The 23,188-nt window shown below is 39.7% G+C and overlaps 1 protein-coding gene across 2 annotated transcripts in view; it reads left to right on the top strand.

The window, feature by feature from the left end:
- The window catches only part of ALG9 (ALG9, alpha-1,2-mannosyltransferase), a 92,590-nt gene that overhangs the window by 32,003 nt on the left and 37,399 nt on the right, over nt 1–23,188 (top strand). For both annotated transcript variants that reach the window (XM_006761531.2, XM_015562477.1), the window contains 5 exons: nt 6,168–6,290; nt 9,410–9,564; nt 10,856–10,985; nt 11,447–11,594; nt 12,706–12,835. In XM_006761531.2, the coding sequence (XP_006761594.1) occupies nt 6,168–6,290; nt 9,410–9,564; nt 10,856–10,985; nt 11,447–11,594; nt 12,706–12,835 (686 nt within the window). The remainder of the gene's footprint in view (nt 1–6,167; nt 6,291–9,409; nt 9,565–10,855; nt 10,986–11,446; nt 11,595–12,705; nt 12,836–23,188) is intronic.

The following is a 23,188-nucleotide window of genomic DNA, read 5'->3' on the forward strand; positions in this document are numbered from 1 at the left end:
AGATGTTTTTCTTTTGAGCCCCAAATCCTTGCTTTCTGTCAGAGGGAAGATGAGGCCTGAGCACAGAGGAGGCTGTGATTGTGTTGGGCATGGTATTTCATGAGTACAAGTAGCGACAAACTGTGTAATAAATTTTAGTATTATTGAGGCAAAAGCTAGAATGAAACACTCCAATGTATTGATTACAAACATCTGAAATACCACTGCCTTCCATAGGGAACTATTACTCTAGGCTTGCCTATGTCACTGACAAGATACCTGTTACTCCTGAGTATTTCCTGTTTGAACTTGACTCTGAATCTTTGCAAGTTCCTTCCTAGAGGATACTGAAATTTCTAGAATTTTATTTAGGCAGAAAACACATGTAACATACAGACAAAATACATGAAGACCATACATACTATTTAAATTATAAATTTTTCATTTGCTTTCAATGACTTCTAACAAGGCTAGAAAAGGGGAGAGAAGTTCCTAAATACCAAGCAGGAAGATCTGTTCAGACTTTCAATGATAGTGTCAGGGACTGTGAATGAGTGGTGGAAACAAAGTCTAGACTCCATTCTAAGGACTTAAGCAACATGAGAGAGCCCAGGCAGGGTTGCTTTAGCTTACTAGGGGAGAAGGGGTCCCTTTGAGCAATCAATGTTTCAGTATTTTTTGTTATTTTTAAGTATTTAGGTGTTTATCATTTAACCCAGCAATGCTCCAAAGGCTTTAAGTTACCAAGGACTTTGGAAAGTTATGTATAGGCATTTGAGGCAGGAGAAAAGATGGGAGGAGGAGGGAGCAGGCCCCATAGCCTGTTCTAGGACTGCAGCTTCCAGACCTCCAGCCGCTTGGATTTAAAACTGCCACATTTCCCCTAGAGATAACATGCTAAGGTCTGGGTAATAATGAGTTCTGCTTCTGATACAGCGGGACTGTTAAGTAAGTATTTGCAGTTTTGCAGTAAAAAAAGTTCTTCTTTGGGTGGGAGGAAATGAGAAGGCGCTAAGGTGAGAGCAGTTTTCTGAGAATTAAAGGGTGAGAATGCTGGCCTTGGGATCTGAAGGCTCAGTGAGGGGTCCCTTTGCTGCATCATAGAGCGGCTTTGCGAGAAGACTAATTAGGAACCCAGAGGCAAAAGTACCAGTGAGCCTGAGAAAGGAGAGTATTTCTTGTCTAGAGGTGGGGACAGTCATGGAGGAGGTAAGGCATTACGGTCTGAGGCAATGGCTGTACTTTGTGGGGTGAGAGTGAAACTGAGGTAGGTGATTGTGGTTCGGGACAACGGGGCTTTATGAGGGGATGCAAGGTAGTCCTGGTCAGGCGCTGAGGTAGAATGAGAAAAGAGGATAAAGGGGGTATCTAGTAAGATGCAGTGTAGAGGTGAGGTGGCTAATGGCTGTGAGACTAGTCCGTCAACCCCATAACAGAGACTGAGGAGGGGACAAGGGTCCCAGTGAATTTAGGGAGGGCAGAATAAGTGGCCCCAGTGTCACTTAAAAAGGAGATCGGCTTACCTGCCACCACAGTCATTACCCGAGGCTCTGTCCTGGTGATGTAAGTCTGTGGGGCCTTGTCAGGACCTGGGCGGCTTCAGTCTTCAGTGGCCAGTCCCAGGAGGTGTGGGAGCTCCAAACCAGATCCAAAGGGCAGCCTTGCTGGACTGGTTGAGGTCCAACCTGGAGGGGCCAGGCTACAGTCTGATTTCCAATGGCCTTTCCTTCCCACCTTGGGCAGGACCAGGTAGGGTTTCCGGTTTGAGCAGGACTTGGCCCAGTGTCAGTTGTTTGCATGTGAAGCATGGGCCCGGAGGAGGCTTAGCTCCTGACTTACTCTTGGTTGGAGGACCGGCACTTCATTTGGGGTTCATGAGAGCGATGCTAGGAGCTGAAAGGCCTCCATCTGGGCACCAGCCTTGGTCTGATCTCGCCTTTGTTTTTGGATTTGGGTCTCCTAGTCTCTACTATTAAAGACCTTAAAGGCCCAGTTAATGAGGACTTTTTGAAGGGTTTGTGGACCTGTGTCTATTTTTTGAAGTTTGTGGCGTTATGTCGGGAATGATTGGGATATAAAAAGGGTTTTCAAAAGAAGGATTCCCTCTGAGGAGGTGGGATCTAGGGTGGTAAACTTCTGTAAGGCCTCCGTGATGGGGGAGAGGAAGAGAGCTGGGTTTTTGTCTGGGATCTGAGTGATTTTATTGAGTTTATCATAGTTTACTGCCTTATGGGCAGCCTTTTTGAGTCTGGCAATGAGACGGGATTATGTGGCTACGGAACTGGCGCCCTGGAAAATGAACCTGATATTCCCTTCTTGGGTCAATTCGGCGAATCATGTCAATGCTAACCAGGTTGGCCGCTGCGTCCTGTCTAGGGAGGACCCCAGCATGGTCCTGAGCTGCTAGCCAGACTCGTTCCTTCTCCTCTGGGTTCGAGAGGACAGGAGGACATAGATGTTGTGCCAGGTCAGGTCATAGGGCTGGGTCAGGTAAAAGTGGTTGGGTCAGTGGAAAAAGACCTTAGTCTCTTTTCAACCTGGGTAAGGTCAGACACAGAGAATGGGAGGTGGACCTGGACTGTGCCCTCAGTTCCTGCTCCCTCCCTCAGCGGTAGAATGGGCATGGGGATAGAAGTGGCTGTAGAGGAAGGCAGTCTTTGGGTGGCCCGAGAGCGAGTGTTGGGTGGGGAAAAGGCTGTATTGGAACTCGAGTTGTCAGGATTTGGGCTCTCAGGGGTGGTGGGAGAAGTGGTCGATGGGTCAAAAGTAGATTCAGCATCAGAAGTGTTCAGGGTATGTTGTTTTGCATGAAGGAGAAGGACCTGGTAGGTAGAGCAGGACTGACAGAGAGAGGGACAGGACAGACGGGTGAAAAAGGCCGGGATGTAGGGAATCTCTGACCACTTTCCATCTCAGGACAACAATTATCTAAGTCTCACAATGTGTTAAATTGAAAGTGCTGTTTTCAGAGCTTCATTTTCTAGTTTATATTGTGGCCCGGTCCAGAAGGACCCAACAGCTGAGGGCTCTTCTGTCCTAGCGCTAGGACCTTTGAGACGAGAGGACTTCCGAGAAGTCAATGAGAGTGAGTGGACAGAAGACTCCAGATGAGGGAAGTTGTGGAACGTCACTCACCTAAAGAAGATTGGCTGGTGTGGGCTGGAGGGTCAGCAATGGAGAAGGAGAGGTTCCTGATCTGGCATCCTCCTTGGCTGGTTCGGGAGGGCCTGTAAGGGAGGGATGCCCAATCGAGGCCAGCAATTGAGCCACCCAAGTAGGATTCGGAGGTAAACCCAGGACGAGCTGTTGCTGCCTACTGCTCTCCGAGCAGCAAACTCGGGATAACTGAAGCCAGGACAGTGGCTCCCTTTCCCTGTGAACCCTCCTGGGTTTTGGCACCAAATGTAAGGGTCGCCAAAGGAGATATCCATGAGGCCAAAAGTGGTAAAGAATTATAACTTTATTAGGTCATCTGGGAACCAAATGGGCTGAGCCCCCAAATGGCGCCAGCACCCACGTATGGGGAGTTGGAGGTTTTAAAGGACTCTAGGCGGGCTTTTTTGGGGAACTCTCTGGGCAGGTTGGATCCTGGGGAAGTCTGGAGGGGAAAGACAATAGTCTTAGCAAGTAGAATGTGGTCTAAGCGAAAGGGAATTTTGGTTGTGAAGTGGCTAAAGGTCAGTTTCCCAGAGGTATCGATTCAATTATTTGATCAGACCTATCAGAAACTAAAATAATTTCCTGAAAAAACAATATCTATTTGCAAGAATAGATATTTGCAAGAATCAAAGAGAAAGCGGTTGTTTTCTATTAAAGCTTAGCATCTTTGATAGATGACTCCCTTTCTCTCTGGTCACTCTGATTTTTTCCCTCAGGCTCAGATTTCTATAATTTGTTAAGGAAAAGGCCAGTCAAGCTTCATAGCACTACCTCCAACTGGCAGTCAGGAGAGGACTCTGTAAAAACTTTTCTCAGGGACCTAACAAACTCCATTTAGGAAATGTGTTGTTAACTAGTAAATCCAGAGAAAACATATATTTCTGTTTTGAAAATAAGAGCTTCTATTTGTTTTCTGTCACCCAAAAGATTATTTGTAAAAAATACAAGGTATATATCTTGGCTGGTTTTGTTCAGTGGATAGAACATCAGCCAGGTTCGATTCTGGTCAAGGGCACATGCCCAGGTTGCAGGCTCAATCCCCAGTGAGGAGTGTGCAGGCGGCAGCCAATCAGTGATTCTCTCTCATCATTGATGTTTCTATCTCTCTCTCCCTCTCCCTTCCTCTCTAAAGTCAATTTAAAAAAAAAAAGAACACAAGATATAAATGTCTCCAATGAATTTGGCCTGGGTCAGGACCTCTGTTCCTGAATAGTGTCAGTCATTGCATTTCGTTAGGAAGAACTGAGCTTTTCCAAAAGGTAACACACAATTGAACTTGCCTCTTCCTTAGGGTACCCCATGTCCCTCTTATTCTTCCCCTTAGTGTTTCTAGTGTTATGGGTTTGGTTTCTAATCTTATTTTGCTGTGTAAGCTGCAAAAGTGTCAGGTTTTTTTGACTGTTCTCTGCCTTCTGATTACCCTTTTAAGCAATGCTGATTGCAGGAAATGGCTGTGGTGCAAGGCGGTGCCACAGTGATTAGAACCCGTGGTGTCATTGCCTGCCTGATTGCAGTAATCACACAGAGGGGAAGAGCAGATGGAATGCTCCCAAATGTGCAGAGGAGACTGTTTCTCATCATTTGGGTTTAAGGATTTTGAGTTAAAGAATCAAAGTTAATGTGAGTTAAGGCTTGTGTTTTTAGTCATTTTGTTTCATTCTTAATCTTCAAAACTTCTTCAGAACTTCTGGGTCTCCGAATGTTGTTTTTCTAAGAAAATATGTATTGCTATTTACCAAACACAAGGTCCCCTGTATACTAACTAGTACATGAGTATAAAATCGTGGCTGAGCATATCAAGGGAAAAGATACTAGAATGTAAATGGGATGAGCAGGTGAGAAGGAAATGGGAAAGGCCCCAATAGCTCAATTCTGCAAGCCTGCCCCTCCCCACCCCTTCAGATGCCATGGGAAGTCCAGGTTGTCACCTGTACTCTGACCATTGGAAGGTCCAACAGCCCCCTCCTTAGGTTCAATGAATTGGCTAGAGCAGCTCACAGAACTCTGAGAAACATGTACTTGGGTTTACCAGTTTATTATAAAGAATACAAGTGAATAGCCAAATCCAAGAGATGCATAGATGTATGTGGGAAGGGGCTCGGAGCCCCTATGCTGTCCCCACACCATGTGCTCGTCAACCTTTTGGATTTTTATGGAGGCTTCATTTAATAGGCTTGATTGGTTAAATCATTGGCCATTGGTGATTGAACTTTATTGCCAGCCCTTTTCTCCTCCCCTGAGGTCAGAGTTCAGGGGGTAGGACTGAAATTTCTGCCCCCCTAATCCAGTGATGGCGAACCTATGACACCTCTGACACGCGAACTCATTTTTTTGGTTGATTTTTCTTTGTTAAATGGCATTTAAATATATAAAATAAATATCAAAAATATAAACCTTTGTTTTACTATGGTTGCAAATATCAAAAAATTTCTATATGTGACACTGCACCAGAGTTACGTTAGGGTTTTTCAAAATGCTGACACGCTGAGCTCAAAAGGTTCGCCATCACTGCCTAATCACAAGATTGGTTCCCCTGGCAGCCAGTCCGGAACCTCTGGTTATCTAGGGGCTTTCCTAAGGTCTCCTAATTAACATAACAAAAGACACTTTATCACTCTCATCACTTAGAAATTCCAAGAGCTTAGGAGTTCTGTGCCTGGTAGGGGGATGAAGACCAAATACAGATTTCTTATTGTACATCAGAATATCACCACTAACCTATTTAAATTATTTGGTTGTTCTGAAAAAGTATTAGTCCCATTTGGGCATGGCTATTTGAATTAGATATACTTATCCATACAGAAAATACAGCTTAATATTCTGAAACTTGATTTTTGTCTAAGTCATGACCAATCCCATTGTCTTCCCATCTTCTGTTCTTGTGAGCATGGAGAGAGTGGGCTGTGGAATCTCTTTAACTCAAGGCATTGGATCACCAGCATTACTCAAATGGAGGTTGTTATGAGCCAACACTGTAATAGGTGTCAAAGGCATCCACTAATGATTTCTTATGTCTTTGTCTCCCTCAGGTACAGAACCGTGGCATTTCTATTTAATTAATGGATTTCTGAATTTTAATATAGTCTTTGCTTTGGCTCTCCTGGTCTTACCATTGACTTCTCTTATGGAATACCTACTGCAGAGATTTCATGGTGAGTGGCACAAGGGATGATAGGTGTTTTGGGAGGGAAGAGCAAGTAACAATGTATACCAAGAAATGAAAAATCAACAATGAAGATTTTAAAAAAAGAAATGAAAAAGAATCTGCTTATTTATTCTCTATTTTCTCCCTTTGGAAATGGTTGATTTATTGAACCTGTATGTGTGGATTATTTAGACTCCTGTGAAGATGTGGTGAATAATTGAAAATTAAGCTGACAAAGAGGAGCTTTATATCCCTTAAAGTGAGGCAGTCAGTATAATTTACTGAACCACCCTGGGAGGCAAAAAAGCTTATAAAATCTCAGAAGATAAACCTATTTGATTAAGTCTCCTGTTTTTTAAAGAAGTGTTAACACAGTAGATTGTTTAAGATAATCAGTGCTAGAGGCAAATATTCTTTGGGAAATCATTTCCACCCAAAATCTGAAAACTAAGCCATATAGGGAGTCCCCCGAATTAGATACTGAAGTGAGAGAAGCTTTGGACTCTGCTCTTCTGTTCTGTTCTGCTTCCCTTTGCCGTATTGTGAAAAGTTTAGGTTGTCATTTGTTTTGCTTGCTCTCCTTCACAGCCAGCGTTTTCTCAAGTCATGCTTACGATATCTAGTGCTATAGTTTCTCTTATGGAAGACAGAATTGAGTAGAAATTAAAATGTGATTTGGAAAGAGTTTTATTTCAGACTTTTCAGTCTGATTTGGTTGCCATGTGATTGATCCTTCCATTCCACCCCTTATTCTGCTTTTCTACTATTAATGGTTTAGGAAGAGTTTACTGTACTATAAAAATAGAATAGGAAAGCAGCCTTCAGAGTCACTTTTGTTTTGTGTGAGGACTTTTGTTTTAACATAACCATAATGCCATAACAAAATTAAGAAATTGCTTAATATCATCTAAAATCAACTTGATATTCAGATTTTCTTCATTATCTGAAAAATAGCTTTTTACAGTTAGTTTGTTTAAAGGAAGATCTAAATACAAGTCATATACTGAATTTAGTATTATGTTTTTTAAGCTTTTTAAAAGGTCCCCCACTCTCACCTCTTTTTTTCCTGAAGATTTCTAAGGAAATTAGGTCATTCATATTGTAGTGTTTCCACATATGTGGTTATTTATTTATTTATTTATTTGTTTGTTTATTTTATTTTATTTTTTAATTCTTTATTAGTTAAGGTATTACAAATGTGTCCTCCTCATCCCCCCATTAACCCCCCATCCTTCAACCTCCTCCCACTCATGCTCCCATCCCCCTGTTGTCCATGTAATCACAAAAAATAATTTATGCTTGTGGAAAATTTGGAAATGCTTGTAATCCTATATAATAAAGGCTAATATGCAAATAGACCAAATGGCAGAACGACTGGTCGCTATGATGTGCACTGACCACCAGGGGGCAGACGCTCAACACAGAAGCTGCCCCCTGGTGGTCAGTGTGACAGAAGCTGGGCTGGCAAGCGCAGTGGCGGTGGTGGGAGCCTCCCCCGCCTCTGCGGCAGTGCTAAGGATGTCCGACTGCTGGCTGGGAGCAGGCCTAAGCCATCAGTTGGACATCTCCCGGGGGCTCCTGGACTGCGAGGGGGCACAGGCCGGGCTGAGGGATCCCCCTGAGTGCACGAATTTTGTGTACCGGGCCTCTAGTGTAAATGTAAAAACAGTATAGTAAGCTGTTTTCTACAGTATGAATCCAATTTTGGTTTAAAAATGTATAATAACATACATATCCACCTAGTAAGAAAATAAGTGCTTTCTGTTTTTAGTTATACTTTTTTTGTCTATTTTATAATAGGAACAGTACTTTTTACAAAGAAAAAACAGGAAAATATAAAGAAGTAGAAAATAAATGATCCATATATTGCATCATGCAGTACAACTGTGATTATGATTTTGCATATTATATGGGGGACATTTTCAAAATTTTAGGTCATATTTAAAAATATATTTGTTCACCTTTGATATACAGAATAGAAAAAGATTGTTTACTTGTACTTATTTTCTTTCAATTAAGAAAATTTCAACCTAAACTATTTCCTGGGAAGGGATAAATTCTAAATTATAACCTGAAACCTCATGATAAAATCTTAGAGTTGAAAGTTTAAAGATAAGCTTGTTGCAGTTTAAAAATTTTTATCCCTGAGGAGTTTCTTCAAAAATACAAATAAATTAGGAGTACTAAATTAGGCATCCTAAGGTAGATTTTAAAAATTTATTTTAAAAAATCAAATTTTAAAATTTTTATTTTTAAGTTGGATCTTAAGGACTTGCTCATTACAGACAAAATGGACACTAGGGGGCGCTCTCTACTATTTGCTAGTGATCTATGTACTGCTCATTATCACTAACAGAAGCACAGTAGGGGATGCCTTCAGGCTTATCACTAAGTGTTCATGTACCTAACCACAGCACCTTTCCAACATGTGCCTGGTCTTAGTGTTCATTAAATTCCTTTAATTCTTTCATACGCTTTAAGTACATTTTGGTTCCAATTTTGGGATTCAGAGTAGATGGATATTTGCAGAAGAGAAAAGAAAACTTTATCAGTAAACTCCCTTTAAGAGTGTTTTTATATTTGCTTAGAAACAAACTCTTTGTCATTTGTGGTTTGACAAAAACAGTGATGTGTTTAAGAATCCTGCTCTTTTTCTTTCCTTTAATATGTAGCTATTTGAACAGACCGCTGGTGTATAGTAAGAAGAGTAACATATTAAAAAGAACATAGGAATTAAAACCCAAAAAATGAGTTTATGTTATGCTTTTGGTTAATCTCAGGAACCTTTAGTCTTAATGGCAGGACTCATTAGAGAGAGAAGGCCTTTTTTTCTTCATTCAATGTACAAATGAAGCTCTATTGCCCATTCACCTGACTTTCATTTATTCTAGCCAGATCCAGTATTGTGCCTCCCTTTCCATGTTGGATCTCTTGGGAGAGCTAAAGAGTATATACCTCTTTTTACTCAACTCCTTTATTGCATCGGAGAAAGTGTGAACACAAGAAATGAAACATTTTATGGGGTGCCCTAGGGCATATTTTCATGTTTGAGATCAAGAGAACATTGAAACTCAATATGTTGTTTTCTAATATGGTGAAAGGTGGATATTTTTCTGTGTTTTACAGTTCAGAATTTAGGCCACCCATATTGGCTTACCTTGGCTCCAATGTATATTTGGTTTATAATTTTCTTCACCCAGCCTCACAAAGAAGAGCGATTTCTTTTCCCTGTATATCCACTTATATGTCTCTGTGGTGCTGTGGCCCTTTCTGCACTTCAGGTGAGTTTCAGGGAAATAGATATCTGCTTCATTCTGCTTCACTTTTTAAATTATTCCTAAAGCTTACAGGCAAATTACAAAATGCTTCCACTGAAGGTATTTAACCGTACATTAAGCCTGATACAGATCATGTTATTAAGGCTTTAAGGAGTGCTCGCTTAGCTGTTGATTGTACTCTTTTTTTGCTGATTACATATTTGCAGTGTTGATTTGCGAGTTATTTGTCTCTGTTGCCAATAAGAATCCAAGTATTTTTAAATCATTGAATGGGCCTCCCATAGAATGGTGTTACCCCAGCAGAGCTAATAGAATGTCTGCTCTTCAACAGTGAGATCAGAATAAAACCTGTTCAGCTTTTTGAAATAACATCAGGCAGTTAAACCCAGTTTAGATCAATTCCCTGTTAGAATTAATCTTGAATATCTCTGTATTTATGGCCTCAGAAGCCTCCAGACTCATTTTTGACCTCTGCTAACATTTGCAAGTGACAGGAAAGAATAATTAGGGTAAGAGGTTTTCTCTTTAACAGATTTATGGACATATAATCACAAACCATACAGTTTACCCATTTAAAGCATACAATTCAGTGGTTTTATTATACCCACAAATATGTGTAACCATCCACACAGTCAGTTTTAGAACATTTTCATCACCTCAGAAACTGTACTCTTTAACTGTTGTCACCCCCCTTTCTCATATCTCCCCAGCCATAGTTACCATTCATCTATTTTGTATCTCTGTAGATTTGCCTAATCTGGACATTTCATATTTTTAAAAAATAAATTATTAGCATTTAAAGAATTAAAGAAATATCCAAATAATTTTCCTATGAAGCTACTGAGATTTCATTCTTTTTAAAAAAATATATATTTTATTGATTCTTTACAGAGAGGAAGGAAGAGGGATAGAGAGTTAGAAACATCAATGAGAGAGAAACATCAATCAGCTGCCTCCTGCCCACTCCCTACTGGGGATGTGTCCGCAACCAAGGTACATGCCCTTGACCGGAATCGAACGTGGGATCCTTGAGTCTGCAGGCTGATGCTCTATCCACTGAGCCAAACCATTTAGGGCTAAGATTTCATTCTTGAGAAACGCTCTGGCCAGGCTGACCCTAAGATAGTCTTTATCTTAGAATTTGGAGTGGGTACCTCACTAAATGTTTGCAAGTTCTGAGACCCTTGATAGAACCTCTTTTGCTGCTTTTTCCATTTTTGTTTTGCTATGATGTCTTCTAATTGTGTATACTCTGCAAGGTATATCTTTTTTTAATAGTTTTCTTTCCTTCTAGAAATGCTACCACTTCGTGTTTCAGCGGTACCGCCTAGAGCATTACACTGTTACCTCAAATTGGCTGGCGTTAGGAACACTTTTCCTGTTTGGACTCTTATCCTTTTCTCGCTCTGTAGCCCTGTTCAGAGGTAGGTGTACTGAGAATGTCTTAATCCATACTCATGAGGCAATTCATCTTGGTTTTTGCTTAACGTATGATTGTTAGTGCAACACAGCTTGAGCTGGGAGGACTTTTCTATAGGGTGGCCTGTGGACTTAAATATTAAGACTGGGGTGTGTCTCTTGTATTTTAGGATTGAAGAGAAGATTGAGAATTCCTTTTAGTGTGATTACTTGTAGTTCTTTTTCTCTATTCTTAGTGATTTTTTCCCCTTCAAAGGATACCTTTTCTTTTTAAAGGATGAATTAAGGAAGTTTTAAACTTAGGATTAGATTTGGGGCTCAATTCCTGATTTATATGTTTTCTTATAATCTTTACTTTCACATAGATTAAAATGGGACATTAACATGCATCATAAGTAAATATCGGAACCTCATGTTACTTACTCATCTTTGGCTTTCACAAAACTTTCAACTTTTTTCCTTCCAGGGTATCATGGGCCCCTTGATTTGTATCCAGAATTTTACCGAATTGCTACAGACCCAACCATCCACACTGTCCCAGAAGGCCGACCTGTTAACGTCTGTGTAGGAAAAGAGTGGTATCGGTTTCCTAGCAGCTTCCTTCTGCCCGATAAGTAAGTTGTCCTTTAATCCGAGTTTTAAATCAAAGAGTAAAATAGAAAATCTATGTCAATGTCTTCTTAATTTTTCTTTTTTGGGGGTATTTTTCACAAAAAGTTTTTCTATTACCATCTCAGAGAGCTGTGGGACCTGCACTGTGCACTCATTGCCTCTGTTCAGGGGACCGAATGCTGTGTTTGGTTGTGCACCCTGCACCGCCCTTAACCACAGAGCTCTGGGGAATTCTAAAACCACTTTGGGCCATGGCCTCCTGCCAGTGGCTCTTCCTAAGGATTCATATTTAAATTTCTATAGGGATCTGATATTAATTCACTTCGAAAAGTGGTCTAGAAACTTTAGCAAGAAGAGTGTTTTTAGAGAAGAAATACTTGTCATCTAACAACACTAGAAGGTTCCACCGATGTATGGACACTAGGGGGAGCTGTGGTCAAGACAGCTGTGCCACTTTCCTTGTAAACTGTCTTTTGTGATAGCATTAGGTTCTGGGATTCCTTGTATTTGCTTAATTTGGACAGAGAAGAGTCCTATTTGGGGAAAAGGGAAGTCAGGTTAAGAGTCATTTTCCTCCATTTGGGGACTGGTGTTATCTTGTGCTTGGTAAAGATCCTGTTATCAGCCATTAATAATTAAGTCAATACTTATTTTTTAAGTGTTGACTTTACCTTTAGTTATAAAGTAGTTTCATAACTAAAGATATTTTTGAAGATTATTTAGGAACAAGTCCTTCTCCCATAGTGAGTTTTTACATTTCACACTTTTCTCTATATACCCGATGAATTTGCTGTGATCTGGATAAGGGGTAATGGGCAATTAACTGGTGCTTCTCTGGTTGTTTGATGGTATGAACATTTGGTTACACAGTCATTGCTGAGAGCTGGTGAAATGGGTTGAGAAACCTCTAGTTTAACATTTCTCAACGAGTTTGGACTGAATTATGACCTCTGCCTCCATGCTCCCGGGTTGAGGTTTCAGTAGAAATATCTTTTTTCCAAGTGAAATGAAATATTTTTACATGATTTGGAGGGGGGGCTTGTTTATTTCAAGAACATTAGCAATATGGGCCCTCTGTGTTTTTCTTATTATCCTTATTTGTGTTTCTGACAGTTGGCAACTTCAGTTCATTCCATCAGAGTTCAGGGGTCAGTTACCAAAACCTTTTGCGGAGGGACCACTGGCCACCCGGCTTGTTCCTACTGACATGAACGACCAGAACCTAGAGGAGCCATCCAGATATGTAAGGGGAACACTCTCTTTTTACTACTTTGAAAGGCTGTTGGCAAACGTGTTAGAACGTTGATAAAATGGGAATTTCTTAGAAAGTGTTTTCTTTGGGGTGAGGGCTATAACAACTTTGTTGAGAAAAAATGAACAGTATCACTTTTATTTTTCAAATTACCACCTTTATTTTCTATGTAAGACATATAACTTAATATATTTTCTGAGCTGCGCTGGAAATTTTTATGTTGGATTTGACTTATCATTTTATTTTTTTTTAATATATTTTATTGATTTTTTACAGAGAGGAAGGGAGAGAGATAGAGAGTTAGAAACATCGATGAGAGAGAAACATCGATCAGCTGCCTCCTGCACATCTCCCACTGGGGATGTGCCCGCAACCCAGGTACATGCCCTTGACCAGAATCGAACCCGGGACCTTTCAGTCCGCAGGCTGACGCTCTATCCACTGAGCCAAACCGGTTTCGGCGACTTATCATTTTAAAACACATTCTGAAACTCTTTTCATTCCTTGGTCCATTAAAATACTTGGTGGGGAACTTTCAAGTTATCAGTATCCCTTTGACCTAACAAGTAGTATATCCTGGTTTTAGCAAATGGACAGTCAGTGAGGGCTATTTTCACAGCCCATCCATGGAGCAATGTCTCTCAGGACTGCCCTCTTCTACCCACTCGTCTTCACTCGCTCTGAGATTCTATGTGGGTTTTATTTCAGTGTCTTTGAAAGATGACACCATTTGGTACCAGTAAAATCCTTGATTGCGGAAAAGGTGAGAGCAATAAAGATAGTACTCCTGGTTCCCAGAGTCAGTAAAATATTACTTTATAGAATTATTAGAAAGCACATTTTGGGGCAACATTGAACAATTTAAATGTCAAATACATTTTGTTTAGGTTTTCTTATGTCGTATTGAAATGTGGAACACCAGGTCCCAGTTCCCTTCCGAAGCCACTGGCAGCCACATCTGGCCTTTGTCTCCTGGGCTGGGGCTGGTGAGACTTCCAAGGAGACCTTCAGGGCTTATGAGTGAGATTCTTATTGTGTGGGCGTTAGCTATAAGCTATGAAAGTGAACATCATAAGGCACAAACTTGGTCTGGCCCTCTGAGAAGGTAAAATATGTACGCCCGTAAGTGGCTTGTATTAGAGTTTCCTTCTAATTTAAGCCTCCGATTCCTGTAACAACATCAAGTAGCCTTGGGCAGGGTAATCTGTTATTGGTCATTCTCATTTTAGCTGAGAGCAGGCTTTGATGTACAGGGGATCGCATCACCATGGGGACACTGGATACTTAAGAGTGGGAGAATACACTATAATGGGGAAGATATAAATTGAGTGATGTTTTAGGAAGAGCTAGCATAAGGTAGTCAAAAAGAGCATGGGCTTTGGAGTCGGGTCTGAGTTCAAATCCCAGTTCCGTTGCTTATCTTAGTGATCGTTGGCAAATTAGTTAACTTCTTTGTTTAACTAATTTCATTTTCTATCAGGAAAATGGCAATGATACCTACTTTGGAAGATTATTATGAGATCAGATATTATATTTCTCTGATATATTTAGCATAGTGTTTGATACATTGATTTTCCCACAAATGTTCTTAATTAATGGCTTATGAAATGGATTAGATATAAAGGAACCACTTAAGAGGATTTAAAATCTGCCCGAATCTATCTCTCCTTCCTTACTTTTATTGTTCCCTCACCTGGTTTTTATTTCAGTCCGTCCAGGCTTATCTTTGCCTTTTAAGAGAATATAAAACATTCACAAAGCTAGACTATATGTTCAACCATAAAAGAAATCTCGGTACACTTGAAATTAAGGAAATCATACACATTATGCTTATCTTTAAAAATATAAATAAAATTAGTTAATTTCTAGTTAGACTGATCAAGAGCAACGACACAAACTGCCAATATAAGAAGTTAAAGTAGAAATATCATTATAGAACCTACAGGCATTTGTGTAATATTAAGAAAATATTATGGAATATGGCGGCCGCAGGATGGCAGAGAAGGCGAGAGTGTGACAGAGTAAAGAAGTGAGAGGGGCGTGTGTGGACATGTGTGGTGTGTGTGTGGGTAGGAGAGGACAGATAGATTATCTCAGGAGTCCCAGGCCGGCTCGGCTTTGGCACGGAAATCATTGCCTTTTCTATTCCAATGACTTTGCTTATCTGAATGACCACACTTATCTTCCTTCTGATACTAGCAACACTCTCTTCTTCTCTGAAATCTTTCCCAACTATAAGTCCATAGTGAGCAATCCTTCTTAAGTCCCTTAAATATTTACCTGCACAGCTCATTTAGCCATTTAATTTTGTTGTCTTATGTTATTGAAATATTTCTGATATGTATGTAACATCTTTCCCCATCAGATAGTAACTGCTATAAATAGAATCACTGTACCTTATTCTTTTCGTATTCACTACAGCATCTAGGATAGTGCTGTTTATCTACTAGTTAGCCTATAGATAATTTCTTGCTTGAAGGATGAATGTTGATCATCGATGGGCTAGTGATGTTGACTATAGTGATGTGAAGAAAGCTGACTATAAAATCTCCAGTGGCCTTGCGTATATTTCTTAGGCTTTAAGCACTTGTTGTCTCTAGTTAGATCTTATTTCCATATTCTTTGCTGCCAGACACGGTTAAATTTGGTTAAGTGGCTCTATATTAGCTATACTCAAAAGGTGAAGATTTTTTTGGAATACTTATAGGAGCCACCAAAATGTCGGCTGATAAAAGCAGGGACAAACAACTCAGATATATCTGCTGAGTATACAGTGGCTATCATTGTGTTCATCCACCTTCCTGTTGAGAGTTTCCCTGCAGGGTTCTCTTTGAATTTTCCTGCAGGTGGGGGAAGTGCCCTCCAGATCCAGTCCACTCACCTTTGACCCTTTGGAAAATAGAAGAGAGGTTTGATGGCTTATTGTGAATTCTACATGTACCGTGATCAGGAATTCATTTGTTTTTAGTTAACTGTTTAAAAAGACACTTGTTGCCCAGGCTGGTGTGGCTCAGTTGGCTTGGCATCACCCCGTGCACTGAAAGATTGTTGGTTTGGTTCCCTGTCAAGACATATGCCCAGGTTTCGGGCTCCATCCTCAATGAAGGAGGCAGCTAATCAATGTTTCTTACATCAATGTTTCTCTCTCTCCCTCTTCCTTCCTCTCTCTCTCTAAAAAAAAAGAAAAATCAATAAAAATATATATTTTTTAAAAATATATTTTATTGATTTTTTACAGAGAAGAAGGGAGAGGGATAGAGCGTCAGAAACATTGATGAGAGAGAAACATTGATCAGCTGCCTCCTGCACATCCCCCACTGGGGATGCACCCGCAACCAAGGTACATGCCCTCGACTGGAATTGAAGCCAGGACCCTTCAGTCCGCAGGCCAATGCTCAATCCACTGAGCCAAACCAGTTAGGGCAATAAAAATATTTTTAAAAAAGGTTTTGTTTTCCTCTCATGGTAACGGTAATATACATTTATTTATAAAATAATGAAAGCTGTCAATAAGAAAAGCAATCATCTATAATCTCATGAAATACATATTAAGCCATTAGCACTTTGATGTTTTTCCTTCTACTTTTTTCTCTTATATACATATATAACATATTTATATTTAAACAAAAATCTCATCTATTTTTAAAAATAGTGCCGTAGCCCAGCTGGCATGGCTTAGTGGTTGAGCATCGACCTGTGAATCAGGAGGTCACTGTTTAATTCCCAGTCGGGGTACATGCCCAGGTTGTGGGCTCAATGCTCAGGTTGCAGACTCGATCCCCAGTGTGGGGTGTGCAGGAGGCAGCCGATCAACAATTCTCATCATTTGTTTCTATCTCTCTCTAACCTCTCTCTTCCTCTTTTAAATAGTGCTGTAGTTTTTAAGAAATGGTGCCAGGGTCAAGACTGTAATGGCTAAATAACTTTGTCCAACACAGAGGAGGCCATGCTGTTACTTTGGGTATCAGTCCTGGTTTTTAAGTCTGGGTTCATTCAAAAAGGCAAAGTAATTATGTTATCTTTCTTTCCTGAGCATGCTAAATAGCAACATTGTTTTTATCTGCCCTTTGTCTCTCAGTGACGGCAGAGCCAACCCTTCAGTGCTAAGTGATTTGGGTCTGTCTCCTGTTTCTAGTCTGACTGGTTTACATGTAAGACCTTTATTTCCCTAGCCCCTTTACCTCTGAGTTTATCAGGAATTAGGAAGGAGTGTTTATAAAGGTTCTGTGGTTTCTACTGCATTGTTATAACTGTATTAGAGGCCCAGTGCATGAAAATTGTGCATGGATAGGGTCCCTAGCGGCTGCCGGCTGCTGGCCTTCCTTTGTCCACGCTGCCCCCTGGTGGTCAACACATGTCATGGCAAGTGATCAAACCCCCGGTCAGTCAAACTCCTGAGGGGACACTTTGCATATTAGGCTTTTATTTATATTGGTTGCAGAAATAATTTTGCTTTTATATTCTTTCATGGCAAGTATTGAGTAGTTATTGAACATTCCGTTATTGAGCAGTAACATTTTTACACTGATGCATGCCAAGATTTTCGGCCAGAATCAAGGTCTGAATTTAGAAGATACGTTTTGTTGACCTTGCAAAAGACCTCAAGTTTGCTTGTGGAAGTGGTGTTGGAAGGTTTGCAGCCTGTGAACTAGTGAAAGGGTTCTTTGAAATATGACATAAAGTTATAATACGAAATATGATGGATGTGGCTCTTAATACACAGTGAACTGAAGAAGCTGGGAGGTCTTTGAGTTGTTTTTACATGCACTTTGCATATTCTCATGTTGAAGCGTTCTACTGTGTGCAGTTTTCTGGATTCACTCTGTTTTTCTTGTGGATAAAATGATAGATAAGCAAATGCATATATTGAAAAGAAATGAAAAGCCAATATATTGAATTGTGCTCAAATTGTTCCCTAATACATCAGTTGGCATTTTCAAAACGTGGTACAACAAAACTGACTATATTCAGGCAAAGCTTTCCATATCTTGTTCTTCCTTATCCTTTAAGTCCTTTTACCATTTAATCAGTGGAAAGAATTATGGACTTGGAAGAGAACTTAAGATATTATAAAATCTATGATCTCTTCATTTTATGGGCGAGGAACCTGAGGCTCAGAGAGGTTGTAACATGACAAAGGCTAGTCCTAGGATAAGAAGCTTGCTTTCAGGATTCCCCAATATTCTTTTCATACCTCCTCTGACTTCCAGAGCCACTCACAGTTTATATCATATGTTATGTCACTTGGATATATGTGCTCATGCCATGGTTAATCATTCTTTGATAACTGAATAGACCTTAAGGGGCTGAACGCTACTTTTTTTAAAAGTTACTTTACAGCCCTAACCGGTTTGGCTCAGTGGATAGAGCGTCGGCCTGCGGACTGAAAGGTCCCAGGTTTGATTCCGGTCAAGGGCATGTACCTTGGTTGCGGGGCACATCCCCAGTAGGAGGTGTGCAGGAGGCAGCTGATCGATGTTTGTCTCTCATCGATGCTTCTAACGCTCTATCCCTCTCCCTTCCTCTCTGTAAAAAATCAATAAAATACATTTTTTAAGAAGTTACTTTACATTTCTAGAGCTCTGATATATATGTATATGCATGCCAGGTACTATATATAATAATTATTTTCTTCATCAATTAATAGAAATGATCAGGATCCACTCCCTTTTCTTTTTTTCTCTCTTTTAATGCTTTCTCCTATCCTTTTTATAAGTCCTTATTGGAGGAGAAAATAAATTGCTCTATAGTTTTACTAATTATTCTCAGCCTTGAGTATCAAAGCAGCAGATTCAAATTGCTATAATATGTGCAGTAGAATAAGATTGGTATTCACTAAGAATGTAAGTGAATGCTATTCAGAATGCTTCTTTGAAATAATTCCCTAGTATCTATTGTGTTTCCATTTAGAAATCAAATCATGTTCCCATGGTGTTCCACTGAATGACCAAAAAATTTTACCTGTAAGTTTACATTGTTACCGTGATGTAAATTTTTACTTGTGAATTTAAAGGTTTCACTGACAAATATATGTTTAGCAAGGTTAAATAGGAGAGAGTAAAACTATAAGACAGTCTGTGCTACTTTTTAAAATTTAATTGGACTATATATAAAAAAAGAAATGAAAAGCCAAGAAAATAGTTGAAATCTTCTCTATCAAATATTTCCTCCTAGGCCCAAGTGTTCTATTTCAGAAAAAGGAAATACCATAGGAGAAAACTGAGGGCCAGAAAAATGATGTAGTGGCAAGAGCACTGGGTTGGGAGTCAGGAGAACTGTGATTCTTTAAGCGAATTGAATGAAGTGTGTTTTCTTCTGTGACTTTGTGAGCTTCCAAGACCCTTGAAATAGCTTTATATCTCTCTTCGATGTACTGTAATTACACCTGAAGTCCAGTTGCAGTGTTTAGATTTTCTCTTATTCCATTACCTGTTTTCTAATCAAATATTTTATGGTGGCAAAGCTGATTTTGAGACATGATTGCTGGGCCATGGGACCTAATGACCAGAGGTGGAAGTCTAAATGCTGCTTCTGTCCCAAAGAGATGGGCGTCTTTTAGGTGAGCACTATGCTGTGTCATGCTCCCTGAGTGTGGTGTTGATGTTGGAGAGCTGAGAAGATATCACTGCACAGTCCTTGCCGGGCAGAATCTCTGTAACAGCTGGTGAGGAACACCTGCAAGAATATTCATTATTGCCCCCTCCCCTTGCCCCACTCCTCTCCCAACAAAATGTTCACCTTTGAGTATTGATGTATTGACCTCTGTAGCAGGCCTTTTTTGTTGTTTTTTAGAATGTGTTTTTTTATTTACCTCTGAGGTGATATAAAATTGTCATCCTTAACAGACATTTATTGATGAGATGTAAACAATGTTTTGTCGGTGATCAAACTAGTTTGAATTTCCCTACCGCTGCCTTTTTTCTTGTGGTTTGGAGGTGCTGATTTGTTCTTCTCCAGAGCTTCTAGTGGGCTGCTAGAAACTGAAAAAAGTCACATTTCTTTCAGAATGAGTCCTAACTGCCTGTATTTTACACCATGGCATATTTTTAGCTTCGACAGCTGGTTGATATGTAGCCTGTGACTAATGAAATGAAACACATTTTTGTTTCATGATCATGTGTTAATGTTACCCTACAATTTTGTTATTTTTGATGTAAGAAAGTAATTAAATCTGAAGATGTAAAAAATGAGCTCTTTGGTTACACTTTAAGGCAGATTTAATCAAGTCTTTTGAATTGTAGATGAGGTGGTTATGGCGTGTGGTCTCTGAGTTTGCACTGCGAGATGTTGATAAAACTGAGAGAAGAAACTTTTCTTTCTGACTCTGACTCTTCGACCGAAGGGGCAGTAGTCACTTCGTGTCACCAGGGAGCCAAACAGAAATGTCAAACTAAAGATAATCACAGTAAAACAGTATATTTAGCATTATCAGATTTTGTGAGGAAAAATTTGTATCTGTAGAGAAAAAAGCCTGGAACATATGCTAACAGGTTAATGGTGGTTTTCTTTGGATGGTAAGATTATTGTTGACTTTTAAAATGCATTTTTAAGGTCATATTTTACTTTCATTATTAAAAAAAAATAACCGCAATAAGGGCTACAAATAGCAAATCTTTGAAACGATCAAGAAGCCTTTGGTGTGCTTTGCAAACTACACTGAGCATGCTGCCATTGACCTCTGGTTTCCTGTCTTTGAGGACAAGAACTTCAACTTTAAATTGGGAGATAGAATCTCTGTTATTTCAGTCATATCTAAGCCTATTTTTGCTGCTCTTTCTGCAAACTAGATCTAGATTGTTTCAAGTAAATGAATGTGGCTTACCTACCAAGCTATAAGGAAAATTTGTTTTTAAACCTAGAAGCAAAAGAGGATGTTGGTGTTGCAAATAGACTATTCAGGAGAGGAGTTTATGAATTAAATGAAAATTTAAATAAAGTTAAATAATTTGCCTGTTGTTGAGGTTTGGACAAAAGGCCTGTCTACTCAGTAAGTGTGCCAGAAACGACCTGTTGGCAGGGGCATTCCCAGCAGTGCTGAGTCGCTGGCTTAAAAAGACAGTGATCTGTATATTCTGTCAGCACAGTATCATTTACCTCCAATCTTTGTGCCTCGTTTATTCTTAATCATTTTTAAATGTTTCTCTTCCTTTGTTGGTTTATCCATCCATCCATTCATTTAAGGTGAGGAACTTTTTATTGGTCCTGGCTATGTGCTGAAAATACAAAGGTGGCAAAAGGCATACTCTCCAGTCATTTAAGAAAAGTCTCTAGCAAGAAAAATAATCATGGCAAAAATAAGGAAATTGGGGCCCGGCCAGGAGGTCAAGGTTTGATTCCCGGCCAGGGCACAGGCCTGGGTTGCAGGCTTGATCCCCAATGTGGAGCGTGCAGGAGGTAGCCATCAATGATTCTCTCTCATCATTGAAGTTTCTATCTCTCCCTCTCCCTTCCTCTCTGAAATCAATAAAAATATATATATTAAAAATGGAATTGGGAGAAATAGAAACAATATAGGAAAATGAAAAAAAATTTAAACTTTTATAATTAATGTTCTCTGATAGGAAAAAAAAAAGTTTGGGACCATAAGACAAAAACATATGCTTTGAAAGGGAACAATTGGAAAATAAGAGCTCCTAGAAATTAATAATAAGATAATATAGATTTTAAAAAAATAGAATGACTAGAGGATAAAGTTGAGGAAATCTTCCTTACCATAATAATACAAAAACAAAGAGGTAGAAAATAGGAAAAGGAGAAAGGATCAGAGGAATCAGCATCTAGCTAATAGGAGGTTCAGAAGGAGAGAACAAATGAAATGGAGGAGAGAAAATGCCAGGCTGTGAAAACTTCCCCAGAACGAAGGACCCCACTTTTCAGATTGAAGGAGCCCACAAAGTGTGTACCGTCCATGAGAAACGATGCATACCAATATGTACCAAATACCAAGAGCAGTTCGTGTGTATTATTATTTCATCATTGAAAAACCAAAAGGTACCAGGAGAAAAAGCTGGAACAGTTGCCGCTAGGAAGTGGGACCAGGGAATAAGGAGGGTGCTGCTATTTTTCGTAATGAACTTCTTATATTGTGTAAGTTTTGAACTATGCAAATATATTCTTATGATAAACCTAAACATAAATTTAGAAAGGGACACGAATCTTGCCCTCAGAGTCCAGTAGGAGCAGCAGTTCTAAAATACTCAGGAGTGTAGTGAGTGCCAGCTACGCTGTGGGGGCACCGAGGAAATGGGAAGGGCTCTCGGACGCTCAGTTTGGGGACAGCTTCACATAGGTGGTGGCATAGGATCTGGGTGTTGGAGGAGGATTAAGAGTTCTCTGGCAGAGGAAGCGGAAATTCGCATTCCTGTCATAGGGGACCACATGCACAAAGGCTTGAAGTAGGAAAGAACATTGGGTATTTACGGGAAAATAAATGGTTTGAGGTTTCTAGATTTTAGTTAATTGGGCAGAATATTTTTCAATTCTTCCCTATTTCATTTCTTCTAATATATTTATGTATGTGACCATGTTCTTTGCTAAGTTATACCTTAAGGACAAGGGTGTCTTTAATCGTTGAAACCTCCACAGTACTTAATATAGGGCTTATACAGAGCAGAAGTTTTAAAATTTTTAACTAAAATAGCCCTTCATTTACTCTTCTCGAACTCAAGAGAGGCCCCCCAAACCCTGATAATAGTGGAAATTTGGACTGATTAGGACTAAGCTCTATCATTCTTCAAGGTCTAGATATTGCAGTTAGAGGACTAGGTTCCAAGCTCCTGGAGCACGGGGCTCATGCCCTTTCCATCCCATCACCCACATGGCCCAGCACTGGACAGACAGCAATTGAGTGAACCCTTTCAGTCTTCAGAAACAGATCCCAGACGGAAAGAAATACTTACCTCTCCTGCTTCCTCTTGTTTTAATTTGAAATGCTTATAATACCCAACGCCCTGATATCTGTAGCTATCTCTGCCTACCATTACTGGGGGATAGAACTAGATAGTTTATGTTACCTACCAAGATGCCAGCCCACTAAAAACGTTCATATTATTTATTGCCTTAATATCACAGCATTGACTACAAGATGGGTTAGCAATTTATTTTTTAGAAAACAATATTGATATCTCTTTTGATTGATCTTTTTCTATTTTTCTTCAAGTCTCATCAGCATGTTCAGTCTTCTCCATTTCAACTCTCATTTTCAAGGGTTTTTATGAGGATTTCATATGAGTTTTGCTATTTAGTTTATATTATTTGAGTTTGTTTTGAGAAATACATACCCTTTTATTACAGACACAAGCTATCCAGTTTTAGTTACACATACCATCCCCCTAAATTTTGAGC

The sequence above is a fragment of the Myotis davidii genome, unplaced genomic scaffold (assembly GCF_000327345.1).
Source record: "Myotis davidii unplaced genomic scaffold, ASM32734v1 scaffold97, whole genome shotgun sequence".
NCBI classification, from domain to species: domain Eukaryota; kingdom Metazoa; phylum Chordata; class Mammalia; order Chiroptera; family Vespertilionidae; genus Myotis; species Myotis davidii.